The sequence below is a fragment of the Eretmochelys imbricata genome, chromosome 8, assembly GCF_965152235.1.
Source record: "Eretmochelys imbricata isolate rEreImb1 chromosome 8, rEreImb1.hap1, whole genome shotgun sequence".
Classification (NCBI taxonomy): Eukaryota; Metazoa; Chordata; order Testudines; family Cheloniidae; genus Eretmochelys; species Eretmochelys imbricata.
This window is the reverse complement of record NC_135579.1, coordinates 98,630,820-98,644,858: the sequence shown is the minus strand read 5'-3', so window position 1 is coordinate 98,644,858 and position 14,039 is coordinate 98,630,820. Positions and strand designations below refer to the sequence as shown.

Below are 14,039 nucleotides of genomic sequence, written 5' to 3'. Positions count from 1 at the left end.
TCTCTGGACTCTCTCCAATTTGTCCACATCCTTCCTGAAATGTGGTACCCAGAACTGGACACAATACTCCAGCTGAGGCCTAATCAGAGCAGAGTAGAGAGGAAGAATTACTTCTCATGTCTTGCTCACAACACTCCTGCTAATACATCTCAGAAGGACGTTCGCTTTTTTTGCAACCGCATTACATATTTAGCTTGCGGTCCACTATGACCCCCAGATCCCTTTCTGCAGTACTCTTCCTAGGCAGTCACTTCCCATTTTATATGTGTGCAACTGATTGTTCCTTCCTAAATGGAGTACTTTGCATTTATCCTTATTGAATTTCATCCTATTTCCTTCATACCATTTCTCCAGTTTGTCCAGATCATTTTGAATTTTAATGCTATCCTCCAAAGCACTTGCAACCTGTCCCAGCTTGGTGTCGTCCGCAAACTTTATAAAAGTGTACTCTCTATGCCATTATCTAAATCACTGATGAAGGTATTGAACAGAACCGGACCCAGAACTGATCCCTGCAGGACCCCACTTGTTATGCCCTTCCAGCCTGACTGTGAACCACTGATAATCACTCTCCGGGAACGTAAAAAGAAAAGGAGTACTTGTGGCATCTCTAAGCTGCCGAATACAGACAAACATGGCTGCTATTCTGAAACCTCTCTGGAAACAGTTTTCCAACCAGTTTTGCACCCATCATATTGCAGAAGGTAGTACACTGAACACAACAAACCCTGCTTCCTGTTCTATTTACCAATAAGGGCTTGTCTACACTAGAAGGGTTACACCGCTGCAGCTGTCCTGCTGCACCGCATCTGGTGAAGATGCTCTATGCTGATAAGAGAGAGCTCTCCCATCAGCATAATTATTCCACCTCCAGGAGAAGTGGTAGCTATGTTTGCAGGAGAGCATCTTCCGCTTAGGTTGGTGTTACTTGTGTCGCTCAGTGGGGGTGGCTTTTTCACACCCCTGGGTGATGTAAGTTATAGCGACATAAGCAGTAGTGTAGACCTGCCCTCAGATTCTCTCTCCAGTGCTCAGATGGAGCATGTGTGAACTCCCAATGGATTGTTGTTTTGGTAGCACAAACGGATACATCCTGATATCCATTTGGATAGTCTCCGTTTTGAGATGGTTTGACCCATCAAGCATTTGTTATGGAAACAAATAAATAGTCTAGGTAATTTTCTAAATGTTTTCGTTCTTTCTATGTAGAAAGTTAATGCTCTATGAACATCCAATGTGTGGAGTGCAGCCTCCCTCCTGTCAGCATGTGGCTTAGGAAAAAATACAGGTAAGTAAATGGGTTGGTTTAAATGAAATGGGGAGGCAACTTTGGGTATGAACTTAGGTTGCAGTTGTACGGTTACTTTATCTTTAAAGAATGTTGTATAAGGTGGATGTGCCATTAGGGCACCTAATTCTCCCACCCATCTGGCAGACACGATGGCAACGAGGAAAGCCACCTTCATGGATAAGTGCAACAAAGAGCACGTTGCAAGGGGTTCAAACAGCTTTCCCATGAGTCCACACAGAACAAGGTTGAGGTCCCACATGAGTATAGGGTTTCTTATTTTCAGATAAGTGTTTTCAACACCTTTAAGGAATAATGTAATCATCGGGTAAGCAAATATAGTGAACCCGTTCACCTTGTCATGTAAGGAGGTAATAGCAGCCAAATGTACTCTGATATAGTTCAGGATACTCTGTAGGGGGAAAAATTGTGGTAAAATCTGTTTATCTTGGCCCCAGGGGCAGAAGTATTTCCACTTATGGATATATTTCTTTCTAGTACTTAGTCTCCGACTGCTCAGTAATATATCCTTTACTCCCTCAGAACACGACTTCTCAACCCCAGTCAGCCATGGAGTAACCAGGCCTTGAGGTGGTGAACCGAAACAACAGTGAGAACTCTGGAAAAACCCCTTTGGGCAGTGGATAGGCCAAAGGGTAGTACTCTGTATTGGAAATGCTGTTTGCCTAGGATAACTCTCAGGAATCTTCTGTGTGACGGGTGGATAGTAATATGAAAATAAGCGTCCTGTAAGCTCGAGGGCCAAGAGCCAGTCTCCCTTCTCTAATGCCAGAATTACTGTGGTTAGAGTCACCATTTTGAAACATTGTGTTCTCACAACTTTGTTGAGTTTTCGTAAATCCAGAATGGGTCTCCACCCACTGATCTTTTTCTGAGTTAGAAAGTATCATGAATAAAAACCTCTCCCCGTGTTGAGATGGTACGGGTTCCACGGCACCTAATTGTACAAGTTGGTTTATTTCCTGTTGTAAAAGGGTGCTCCTGAGAGGGGTCCCTGAAGAGGGATGGGGAAGGGGAGTGAGTAGGTGGGATAGAAATAAAGGGGATGGAGTAGCCCTTCTGGATAATCTCTAAAACCCATTTGTCTGTCGTGATGGTGTTCCAGACTGGGTAGTATGATGGCAGACTGTCTCTGAATGGGCGAGGAACCATTTCTGGTTCCGGAGTCAGAGAGTGTAAAGGTCTCGTGCCTTTGACCACAGCTTCAAAATGATTGTCTAGACGTGGATTGTTGAGACATCGAAGGCTGATCTTGGTTCTGCCGACATCTGGTCTGTCTCTGTTTATGCCGTTGGTCGAACTGTCTTTGGGGCTGAGAGGATGGCGTAGACCAGAATCTCTGGTTATAAAACTTGCCTTGTTTCTTTTTGGTTGCAGGTACTTAGATGCCCAGGGTTTTTAAGGTCGCCCTTGAATCCTTTAGGGTGTGTAAAGACACATCGGATTTGTCTGCAAATAGTTTTTGACACTTGAAGGATAAGTCCTCAACCATTGCTTGGACCCCCCTTGGAAACCCAGAGAGATGGAGCCTGGATGCATGACACATGACCATGGAGGTCACAATGGATCATGCTGCCGTGTCTGCAGAGTCAAGGGATGCCTGTAGGGCCATCCTGGAGATGAGGGACCCTTTGGAAATGTTCACATATGTGGCCCACAATGTGTTATGTGGGCTGAATCCAATACTACCTGTATGAGCCGCAGCTCTGTGCTGATTAGGCCGCAAGCAGCCCGTGTTGAGCCGCAAGTTGAAAACCACTGCCTTATATGGTTATACATTGCCCATGACCTGTCCATGACTTTTACTAAAAATATCCATGACAAAATCGTAGCCTTACCCATGGATTATAGATTTACCAGGGCCCAGGCCACTGACCCTGTGGCCACATGCTTGCAGGTTGGCTCTGGGAAAAACCTGATGGCTATGCAGGTGGTGGTTGATCTCTGGTGGCCATCAACTCCTCGCTTTCAGAGCCCCAGGAGGAATGGTCTTCCTCTGGTGACTACGGTGGGGCCAACATAGGGTAGGCTTCCCCACTATGTCTGCTGGTCTCATGCCTGCCAATTGGGAATGGTATTGGGACCCCAATGAGCCACACTGCCTATCCAGCGACTGACAGCGCTGCTCATAGGCCTGGTAATAATTCAGAGAACGATGCCACCCGCTTCAGGAACCATGTGCACAGGGATCATCTATGACACTTCGGCAACTGGCATCGGGACTCCAGCAACCGGCGTCTCGGCTCCAGCCACCAGCATTGCTCCGAAGAGCGGCGCCAGGACTCCTGAGAGTGCTGAGGATGCTCTGGTGAGCGGCGCCTGAGAACCAGGGAGTGGCACCTTTCAGGTGACTGTTGCCAGAATTCCAGGGACCGGTGGCATGCCTCTCTGGCCCGGTACCACAGATCTGGTGGCTGATATCTGGATCCCAGAGATGGTTGCATAGAATTCAGCGATCAGTGTCGGGAACCTGCCAAGTGGCCACGGGTCTGTGATTCAAGACACAGCTCTGGAGATCGTTGGCAAGGTTCTGGTGAGAAGGCCGGAGTACAGTGCCACGGGGTTACTTCTGCAGGGCTGCCATAAAGGACTTTCCCCTAAAAACGGATCCTTAGGCCTCTCTTTCCAAAGAGCAGGCGGCACCAGGAGGGAGAAGATGTCTTTTGCCGCTTTAAAGGCTTCTGGGGTGGACGGCACTGTGAAGTACTGCATACCTCTACCACTCCCTGGCGTAGGAGGCAGGTCGCCGGACGGACTAGGCGCAATAGGCGAGGTTGTCGTGTGGCTGCGCTCTGGTGACAGCGAGATGGTCTGATCTGGTCGAGGCTCATCTTCTCCCTTATCCTTACAGGACCCCAGGGAGCACCCTCTCCTGGTGTGTTTCTTGTGTCTTTTGGCTGGTCGCAGTGACAAGGATTGACATCAGGAGGAAGTCGATGCCGAAGTACTTGGCACAGAGTCCAAATCTGACAGCTCCAGTGCAAGAGCTGACTCCATGAGGAGCGTGCAGAGCCTAATGTCTCTCTCCTTTTTGGTCTGGGGCTTGAATCCCTTGCAAATATGGTATTTTTTGTGAATGTGAGACTCACCCTGACACTTCAAACAACTAAGATATGGATCGCTGATTGACACGGGCTTCTTACAGCAATCGCACGGCTTGAAGCGCGGGGAGGAGGGCATGTCCTGTCCCTGGGCTAAGTCCCTCGGGAAACTACAAACTAAAGTATACTAACACTATTAGGAACTGTTAACTATCTCTAACCGCAACTATTTACATAAGAGAAGTTTGGAGAACCACTTGTTAGAGCAAGGGGAGCATTCCAGCACCAACAGTGGCGGTAAGGAGGAACTGAGGGACGGAGGGGGCCGGTAACGTCCCTTATACCGGCACATACAAGCGCCACTCCAGAGGGTGCTAGAGCTAGTCCCCTACGGATACCCTGGAGGAAAAACTTCCAGCAGCAGTACATGTGGCAAGCACATGCACCTACAATGGAAGGGACATGTACAAGCACCTGAAGAAGTAGTAGTAGTAAATTCATCATCACTTACTTTTAAAATCAAGATTGAAAGTCTAAAAGATACAGGACTCAATAGTGTTCACTTACGTAGTACAGAAGAATAATTCCCTCCACTGCGAGAATCACTCAGTGGCATTTTAATAGATTTTAAATCAAAGGCCTTAACAAAATCAGAAGCTTCTCCCCACACCCTCAAAAATCAAACAGCAATAATCATAATCATATGGTAGCCCATTTTACAAACTAATACCATCCTTCACCACACAAAGACCCTTGTAAAAGCTTGTGTCAAGAGATAACCCTTGAAGTATGCCCATTAAAAAGCAAACAAAGCAAAAAAAACAAACCTCACACCCCCCCCCCCACACACACACACATATATGCATGGGCTGTTTTGGACTATGGGCTAATTCAAAGGTTGAGAGCCTCTCTGAGGCCACCCTTGCCACCAGCTTCTCCTTTATACAAAAAAAGACTCCAGTCCAAGCACCTCTGCTACTAGCAATTGCAGCTGAATGGCACAGAGATGGGGGCACTGTCTATTTATGGCTTCACAGGTCAAAACCAACATATTAAACTCCATCTGGACACCACAAGGTAGCCATTGAACCAATGCAGAAGACAAAGTACTGATGTCATCCTGTTTATCTTTAGAAAAGCTGTAAAAATGCCTTCACATTTTTCTGAAGCATCTGCGTTTCGCTAGTTCCACCCACTCAAATTTAAATTCTCTCTCGGCCTCTACCAGGAAGTACATGACTACTGCCATCTTCGGATCCGTTTTGCATTCAGTCTCACTCTCAGTCCTTGCTTTCTTCTTGCGTCAGCTGGTGTCCCAGAGTACAGGACACTTGTGGTCACAGCCTCATAGAATTCAGGAGGAAATAGGTGGCCATGAGTCATCCACCTAGTTTCCTCTCTACATAACACCTTTAGGGTGAAATGGAGCGAAGATGACACAGGTAGCCTGAATGACGTCCAAATGCACTCCCTGCCATTAGACTAGAACTTCTTTGGCTTATGTTTGCTTGACTTGCATTTCTTAGTGTTGCAAGAGTGTCCTGGAGCAGAGATTGTCCACATTCTTGCATGACTCACTTGGCTTCCTATTTAAACACTTGAATTTTTCTGGATACCCTATTGAAGTTCACCTGACAACACACCAGATGATAAGTTCTGAGCACAAGACTGTGGACAGAAGGCTGCTCCTGAAGTTCTAAATGCTGCCCATTTGCGCTATATAGTTCAGGAAGAAACTCTGAACATTTTGGAGACCTGCCTCAGAGTTGCCTTAGGTCATGACATGACCTATGTAACAACTCTGATTCTATATCTAGAGTCACTAACTGGCAAGAGAATCCTTTCATGAAAACTAATGGAAAACCCTCTCATGTGACAAGGTGCTATATTTTACTTCATCACTTTTCTGAAAATGGCCACTCTCTAAATTCCTCCCTCACCCCTTTCCTTTGCCACTCCTGTTCATCCCATTGTTCCCCAAACCTAGCTTAACCTTGCGCCTGTGCCACTGAGCAACTCTGGAGGTAAGTTCAGGGACCAGGCAGACTTCCTACACCACAAATTACAACTGAACTGCTGCCTTAACTCATAAGTCTACCCCGCCCCTTATCTCATCTCCACTATTTACATGCTCTAGTAGCCCTGCCCTAGACAACCTGACATTTGACCCTGCCTCTAACTACCATCCCATTTCCATTCTCCTTTCAAGTTTCTTAAACATGCTCTCTCACTCACCACCTTGATTTCCTCTCCTCCAATTCCCTATTAGCACACTGCAATTTGGCTTTCACTCCTTTCCCTCCACCAGGACTGTTCTCATCAAAAGGTAACCCTACTGCCATTGAAGTCCATGGGCCTCTTCTCCATTCTCACACTTCTTGATTTATGCACTGGCTCAGAAACAGCTTATCACTCTTCCTTCACAGGACACTGCCCACCTCTCTTTTTCCCCCTGTTCTCCCCGTACCGCTCCAATTTTTCCTTCAGCATCTCCTTTATTTGCTCATCTTCCTCCCTCTCTAACTTTCCATCTGTCTTCTTCAAGGCTGTCTCTTGAATCAGTTCTTTGCCCCATAAATTTTATTTCTACGTAACTTTATCAGCTCTCACAGCTTCATCTATTCACTTCCCCCTTTCTGTTCAGTCTTGCATCTCTGACATTGCATCGTGGGATGTTCTGCCATCAAGTTAAGATCAGTAATAAGACTGAGCTCCTTAGCTGTTCTCATAATTCTTCATCACAGTTCTGTCAGCCAGACTCACAAGCACTTGTAATACACTACAGTCCCCCTTTCCCACATCCAGACTTTAAAATACATGGTTAATGCATCAAACTGAGTATTTTTTACCTCTATAAAATGCATAGGAGTTTCCTCCTGCTGTATAAGTGGTGAAGCAAACAGACATTTACTTTCAAGACAGGAGACATGAGGTCATGACAACATCCTATCACAGTATCTATTTTTAATTGCACGAAATAATCAATGTAAAGGTTTCTGATTACCTTGGTTGGATACATGAAACAGCTGTCTATTGGTTTTTTTTGGGGGGGTGTGATATCATTTGGCAAAAACCTTAAAATGCTTTATGTAAAGTTTAATTAAGAAAGGCCACTTTATTTTACTCTATTTCATTTTCAAAATGTGCTATCCTATCTTCAGTCTCTTAAAAACCCCAACAACCACCAACAGTCCTGTATTGTAATAGCTCCATTTTGCATTTTTTTTCCTGCTTTTGTGGACACGGAGAATCCAGGTCAGTAGCTGCCTCACAGACTCACTACAAATGTGCAATTATTCTATAGAAGGAAAATTGTTAAGTACTTAATTTTTTTAATTAACTTCTTTAAAATCTTCCCAAAATCTTATTTTCATAATGACCTACCTGGCTTTACTAAGAAAAACCACATTATTATTCCAATTCTGTGGCATCTATAAGAGGAAGGTATCAAGATAACCAGCAACAGCGAAAAGTTAAGGGGGAGGGAAAAAAAAAAAAAAAAAAAAGAAAGACCATGCCTCATGAATGGGAAAACCGCCCTGACAACATCACTGAGCCACTACCTTAGCATCCTTCAAATTCCTCCTTATGACTAACCTCTCCTACAATATTTATAGAGTACTACCAGATCACAACCCCTACGCAGGCAGTGAGCCAATATCTCTGCTTAATACACATTGATTTGCTTACTTTTCTGATACCTTGCCTGCCTGCCCACTGCCATGTTTGTCTCATCTACACATTGAGTCTTGCTACAACATAGATTGTGACACCTGGGACAGAGACTGTCTTTTTACTAGTGTCTGGACAACACCAAAACTGGAGGGAAAGGTGGGGGGGAAGAGGAGTGGAGAGGGAGAGTAGGGCGAGCTGATTCTTGATCCAGTAGGCACTACTGTAATACAAATAAATGGCAGCAGCAAAAAAATTGCAGTGCCAAAATTAAGCCATTCAAAAAATAGCTTATTTGAAGAAAGTGGTTTACCTCCCATTTTTCTCACGGGTACTAACTAAATCCTTGAAAATTCTTATATCTTATACAAGTTGTCTTTTTTTAAAAAGGTTACCTTTAATTTTTGTATACATACAAAGTTACACTTGGATCTAATCAACAAGTACTTAATTCTCCTATGAATTATGTATTTAACGGGGGAAAAAAGTCACACATTCAATTCAAGTTTTGCTTAGACAGTACCAACAAGTATATGAACTTGTGCTACAAAATCATTTTCTTAGACATACTTACCACTAAATCCCAGTTATTTTGTTCAAGTAACGTAATAGCTTCATCAATATTTTCAATGCCGGTACATGCCTAAAAGGGAAAAAAAAAAAAGCATTAAATGGAGGGGGAAAAAATGTTGATTTAATCAGAATTCAGATCAATATTAATTCTTTAAAAGTTAAGTAGCACAGCCAAAGCCAAAGCATGGGTCTCTGAAGCCTAGAACCATGTGATGATAGGAGAAAAAAAGGACAGTTTATGTCAGAGGCTAGCATGCTAGTGTAGGATTTGGGAAACCTGGGTTCAAGCCATGTTCAACTACAGCCTTCCTCTGTGACCCAGCATAAATCACTTAGCCTGTCTGTGCTTCAGTCACCCATGTTAAAGATGGGGATAATAGTACTTCCTTATGGCACAGGACTGTCTGGGGAGACATACTTTAAGGACTGTGAGATACTCAGATACTACCATAATTCAAGTAATATACAAGAACCTAAGATGGAGAGTTCTGCCATATCAAGTCTAAACATTTTTAAAATTTTTAGTAAAAACAAGAACAAAAATAAAATAATAATAATTCCTTCCTAATCTCTGATCACAAAAACTGACTAACACTCCTTTAGCATATTCAAAAATATGTCCAATTGAATGTATAAGGTTTAAGTACTTCATTATAGGTAATATCCATGTTGCTCTGTCCCTACACCATACCTTTCTTGAACCACACAATTCGTCTAATGAACCTACAGTGCTGGGATTTCTTATTATAGCAGAATCTTTGGGGTTGTCATTACAGTGAAGCCTTCACTTGGAGAAGATTATAGATTTGCCAGTGAGGCTAGAGAGAATTCTTTTACTTGTGGTTGGGAGTTGGAGGCGGGAGGGGAGGAGAAAGAAAACCATAGCGTTACAAATATCTCCATTTGTATAACCTTGACAGTTAAGAGTAAATATTTTTTAATTGATGGTAATAAATTCACAGTGAAATGGTACTGTAGATTTTAGCTCAAACTCCCAATTCAAAGCAGGAGGTCTGTTCTATTTACAATCCACATGCAGCATGCCACTTGCTTTTAGATACAGTACCTACATTTTCCTCAACTGTTCAACTTCCAACAGGTAGGGCATAACTCTCAGCTTTGCCACTGAGAAATCACTTCTCATAGATTGCCAAATAACTGATTAATTCATTATTTAACGCAGTCTATCATACAAGTGTTCCATGGGGAGAAGTGTGAAAGATTTGGTACCCAATTATTTTTTTCTGGAATGAATCTCTTTACCACAATCCAGCACAAGTCAGTTTTGCCTCTCTTTCTACATACATGTATTAGCAGGAGTGTTGTAAGCAAGACATGAGAAGTAATTCTTCCACTCTACTCTGTGCTGATTAGGCCTCAGCTGGAATATTGTGTCCAGTTCCAGGTGCCACATTTCAAGAAGGATGAGGACAAACTGGAGAAAGTCCAGAGAAGAGCAACAAAAATTATTAAAGGTCTAGAAAACATGACCTATGAGGAAGATTGAAAAATTTGGGTTTGTTTAGTCTGGAAAAGAGAAGACTGAGAGGTGACATAACAGTTTTCAAGTACACAAAAGGTTGTTACAAGGAGGAGGGAGAAAAATTGTTGTCCTTAACCTCTGAGGATAGGACAAGAAGCAACGGGCTTAAATTGCAGCAAGGGAGGTTTAGGCTGGACATTAGGAAAAACTTCCTAACCACCCTGAGAGTTAAGCACTGGAATAAATTGCCTAGGGAGGTTGAGGAATCTCCATCGTTGGAGACTTTTAAGAGCAGGTTAGACAAACACCTTAAAATAAAGGGATCTGATTTTTCTGAGATGTTAAGCACTCACAACTCCCACTAGTCAAAGTCAGGCCCAATATTATCACTTCTAAAATACAACAGTAGAACCTCAGAGTTACAAACACCTTGGAAATGGAGGTTGAACTCTGAAACGTTCATAACTCTGAACAAAATGTTATGGTTGTTCTTTCAAAAGTTTACTGAACACTGACTTAATACAGCTTTGAAACTTTACTATGAAGAAAAAATGCTGCTTTCCTTTTATTTTTTTTAGTAGTTTATGTTTAACATAGTACTGTACTGTATTTGCTTTTTTGTTTGTTTGTCTCTGCTGCTGCTGCCTTATCTGGTTCCAAATGAATTATGTGGTTGACCGGTCAATTCGTAACTCTGAGATTTACAGTAGAATTTCAGAGTTATAAACACCAATCACTTCGAAAAATGGTCTAAATCCCAAGAAAGAAGTCGTCCTTGGTAGTTCTATCACAAGAGAGCACAAAATTTGTTTACTTGCCTTTTCCAGTTGAAATTACAGTAATTAAGACAAATACCTCAATAAAAAAAAGTGTGATTTTTTTAAGACATTCATGCTTCTATACTGAAATCACACCACTTAAGACTATTTAAAAATCAAACTAGTCACTGTTCAGATACTCAGAGTTAGGTGTAAAACCTGCCTAGTCAAATACAACCTAAAATCATCAAGATACTTTATAGTAGCCCAGGGAAGAATCAAGTGCTAATGATAATTATTTACATTAAAAAGTGACTAACTTCTGTTTTCTCAGCACCTTATAAATCACATGTTGCTAAATTCCATTGAAGTTCAGTTCTATTCTATCACTTTTGAAGTCTCTTTCCATTCTGGGATTCTGCCTCTGAGTCATTTAACTACAATATCAAATTTGGTCAGCTTACAAGTAAAAAGGTGATTTTTTTTTTTTTTAAATGTCAACCCTGCAATCTCCAGGTGACATCTGAAAGTCAAGTTGTGTTCTGACTCACGTCTCCATCAGCACTACAGATTCTTCAAGTCCAATGTTGCTCTTTGATTTAGGATACAGTTGTCACACGAGTAACTGAAGTCTGAGTTTATCATGCAGTTGAAACTTAATTTCTTAACAGTTCTGTTGATATACCATTCAGAATAGAATCCTACTCATTTTCTCATAGTGATGTTTAGCCTATAAAGGTAACAGGAGTACACCAGGAAGTAATAAACAATCACTAAAATGAACAAATGTAACTCTGAATACACAAAGGAAGCAAAATCTGTCAAACAACATAGGGGCATCTTTACATAGGGCAGTTGTGCACATTGAAATGCCCTGCTTGCATGATGCAAATCCTTAAAGCACAGTAACTGTACAGAGTTTCAAGGTGTAGTAAGTTCACTACGTACTGAGTTAGTGCTAACTAGCACTCATGCACACAATGCTCTTTCACACTATTTTGACAGTCCTCCAACTTCTATTCCACACTTTACGTCCCCATCATGACCAATCCGTCTGTTTACCTGTGTGTTCTCCACTGTACCAGGGCCAAGTTGACTGGATGTAGCACCCCATTTAACTGCTGGCATGCAGCCAGGACTGGTCAATTTGCTCCGGAATTTGAATACTTTGGCATTATAGTGGTATTAATATAGCTGTGTTACACCATAGCGTATGCATGTGCTTGGAGCCAAGTAGAGATCCTTGATCTCATCATCTCAGGAGATGCAACGGTGCAGGTAGTGCTTACCAGCAAGCACTGAAAGATGCATTCACATCCATCGCTAAGTAGATGGCCATGAGGGTCACAGCTGGGATGCTATGCAGTGCCGCATCAAGAGCAAAGAGCTCAGAAACCTTCATAGGAAGGTCAGGGATGAAAACCAAGCCTCCAGCAGCATGCAGCTATAATTTGAGGCAGGTAGTGCTTTGCAGCCTATAAGCTTGTCATGAGACAGCACCATCTACACTTCAACCTGCCAAATGCACACTCCACTGTCATCCTACAACTGTTCAGGCAATAAACAGCTCCTTTCTTCTATCCAAGTGCCCTGTAGATGGCTTCAAACAGCCAAGGAAGCAGAGGATAGGATGGGTCTCCCAGACTGACAGGCGTGACATGCATCCGACGAAGAGGGTATTCACCCACGAAAGCTTATACTCTGATATGTCTGTTAGTCTATAAGGTGCCACAGGACTCTGCCACTTTTACAGATCCAGACTAACACAGCTACCCCTCTGATACTTAACACCATTAATGTCCATAGTGATCCTGGAGCAAATCTTTCAGAATTCATTAAGGCAAGCAGCTATGAATATCAAAAGTCCTAACATTGTGGACATTTCCAGACCCCTCTACATTTATGTACGTTACCCTGCCAATCAGGCCATGATGCATCATGGAGAAAAATCCCGTTCTGTTTATAAACTCTGAGGCCTTGAGTGCAGGGGGCACATGCATCCCATTAACTGCCCCAAAACAATTTGGGAACCCCATTTGTGCAACACAATCAATAACCTCCTTCCAGGCTTTATGACATGGTGCATCAGTACCTTTTTCATAACAGTATATACCTGTATCACAAATGGCCCTGGTCAGTCAATCCACCCATGCCAAGTTAAATAGCTACTGACCAATGAGTCGGAAGTGGCCTCCGGATGGTGATGGTAACCTGTTTCTGAACAGTTTTAGGAACTCATATGTTGCTATGGTGCCTCTACAGCTTCGGGGTGGGCTCTGCACTGATCTGTGGGAAAGCTGCCTTTGTCAGCCTAAAATTCTGGTGTCACTACTGGTCACCACCCCAGGCCTACAGAACAATCTTTTCCCAGCCATTGCTTCTTTCTCAAGCCCAGAAATGGCACTGCACTGTGTGAAGCTGCTCCAAGGAAAGTTTGTGCAGGAGCACTTGCTCAATATCCTCCTCCTCTCCCTGCTCCTGCTGGCACAGCCATGGTTGCAGGAAGTGCTTGGTTGCACAGTGGCTGAAATCCAAAACCAAAGCCACTCACTGTAGAGAACTCAAACAACACCTCCCTACCAATGGTTTCTGCATATTCACAATCGTCAGCATCACTGTGGGAAGCATTGTTTTCTCCACACTGGCTGGCAGCAGATTGAAAATGGCAGTTTCCTCTCAAATTGGCAGTAACATTAAACAGCAGGACTGGAATCATGGGAGTTTTGGAGTTTGACACCCCCCCCCCAAGTCCCAGAATTCTGTTGTCTTTCAGTGCATATCCCACTATGTGTCATGAGAAAAATCTCAGAATGCACAAGCCCAGCCGCAAAGCAAAAGGACAGTGGAATACCCACCCAGAATGCCACACACTTACTTCACACAAAGTCCCTTTTGCGTGTACACAATTATACAAATTGAAACAGGAAACAGCTGTCTGCGTGTATGCTACCACGGCAGTTTATCTACTGCAGACAAGCGCACTACAGTTCAGTGCATATTAAAGCCCCTATGTAGACAAGATCAAAGTCACTTTTCAAAGTAGAACCTCACTTTTGGAAGTTTTAAGATTGAGTTTTCACCATCTATAATAGCAACACAGCATTTTTGAAGGGCCGTAACTTAAATACTGATGTAACAATGAAACAGGTAGTTTTGTTTAACTTCTGATTTAGACTTACACCAAGTGAGACTTCAGAACCGCT

The 14,039-nt window shown here is 43.0% G+C and overlaps 1 protein-coding gene across 1 annotated transcript in view; it reads right to left on the bottom strand.

Moving 5' to 3' along the window:
- Nucleotides 1-14,039, bottom strand: part of FAF1 (Fas associated factor 1) — a 305,001-nt gene that overhangs the window by 263,073 nt on the left and 27,889 nt on the right. The window contains exon 2 of the mRNA XM_077823839.1: nucleotides 8,597-8,665. Within this exon, the coding sequence (XP_077679965.1) occupies nucleotides 8,597-8,665 (69 nt within the window). The remainder of the gene's footprint in view (nucleotides 1-8,596; nucleotides 8,666-14,039) is intronic.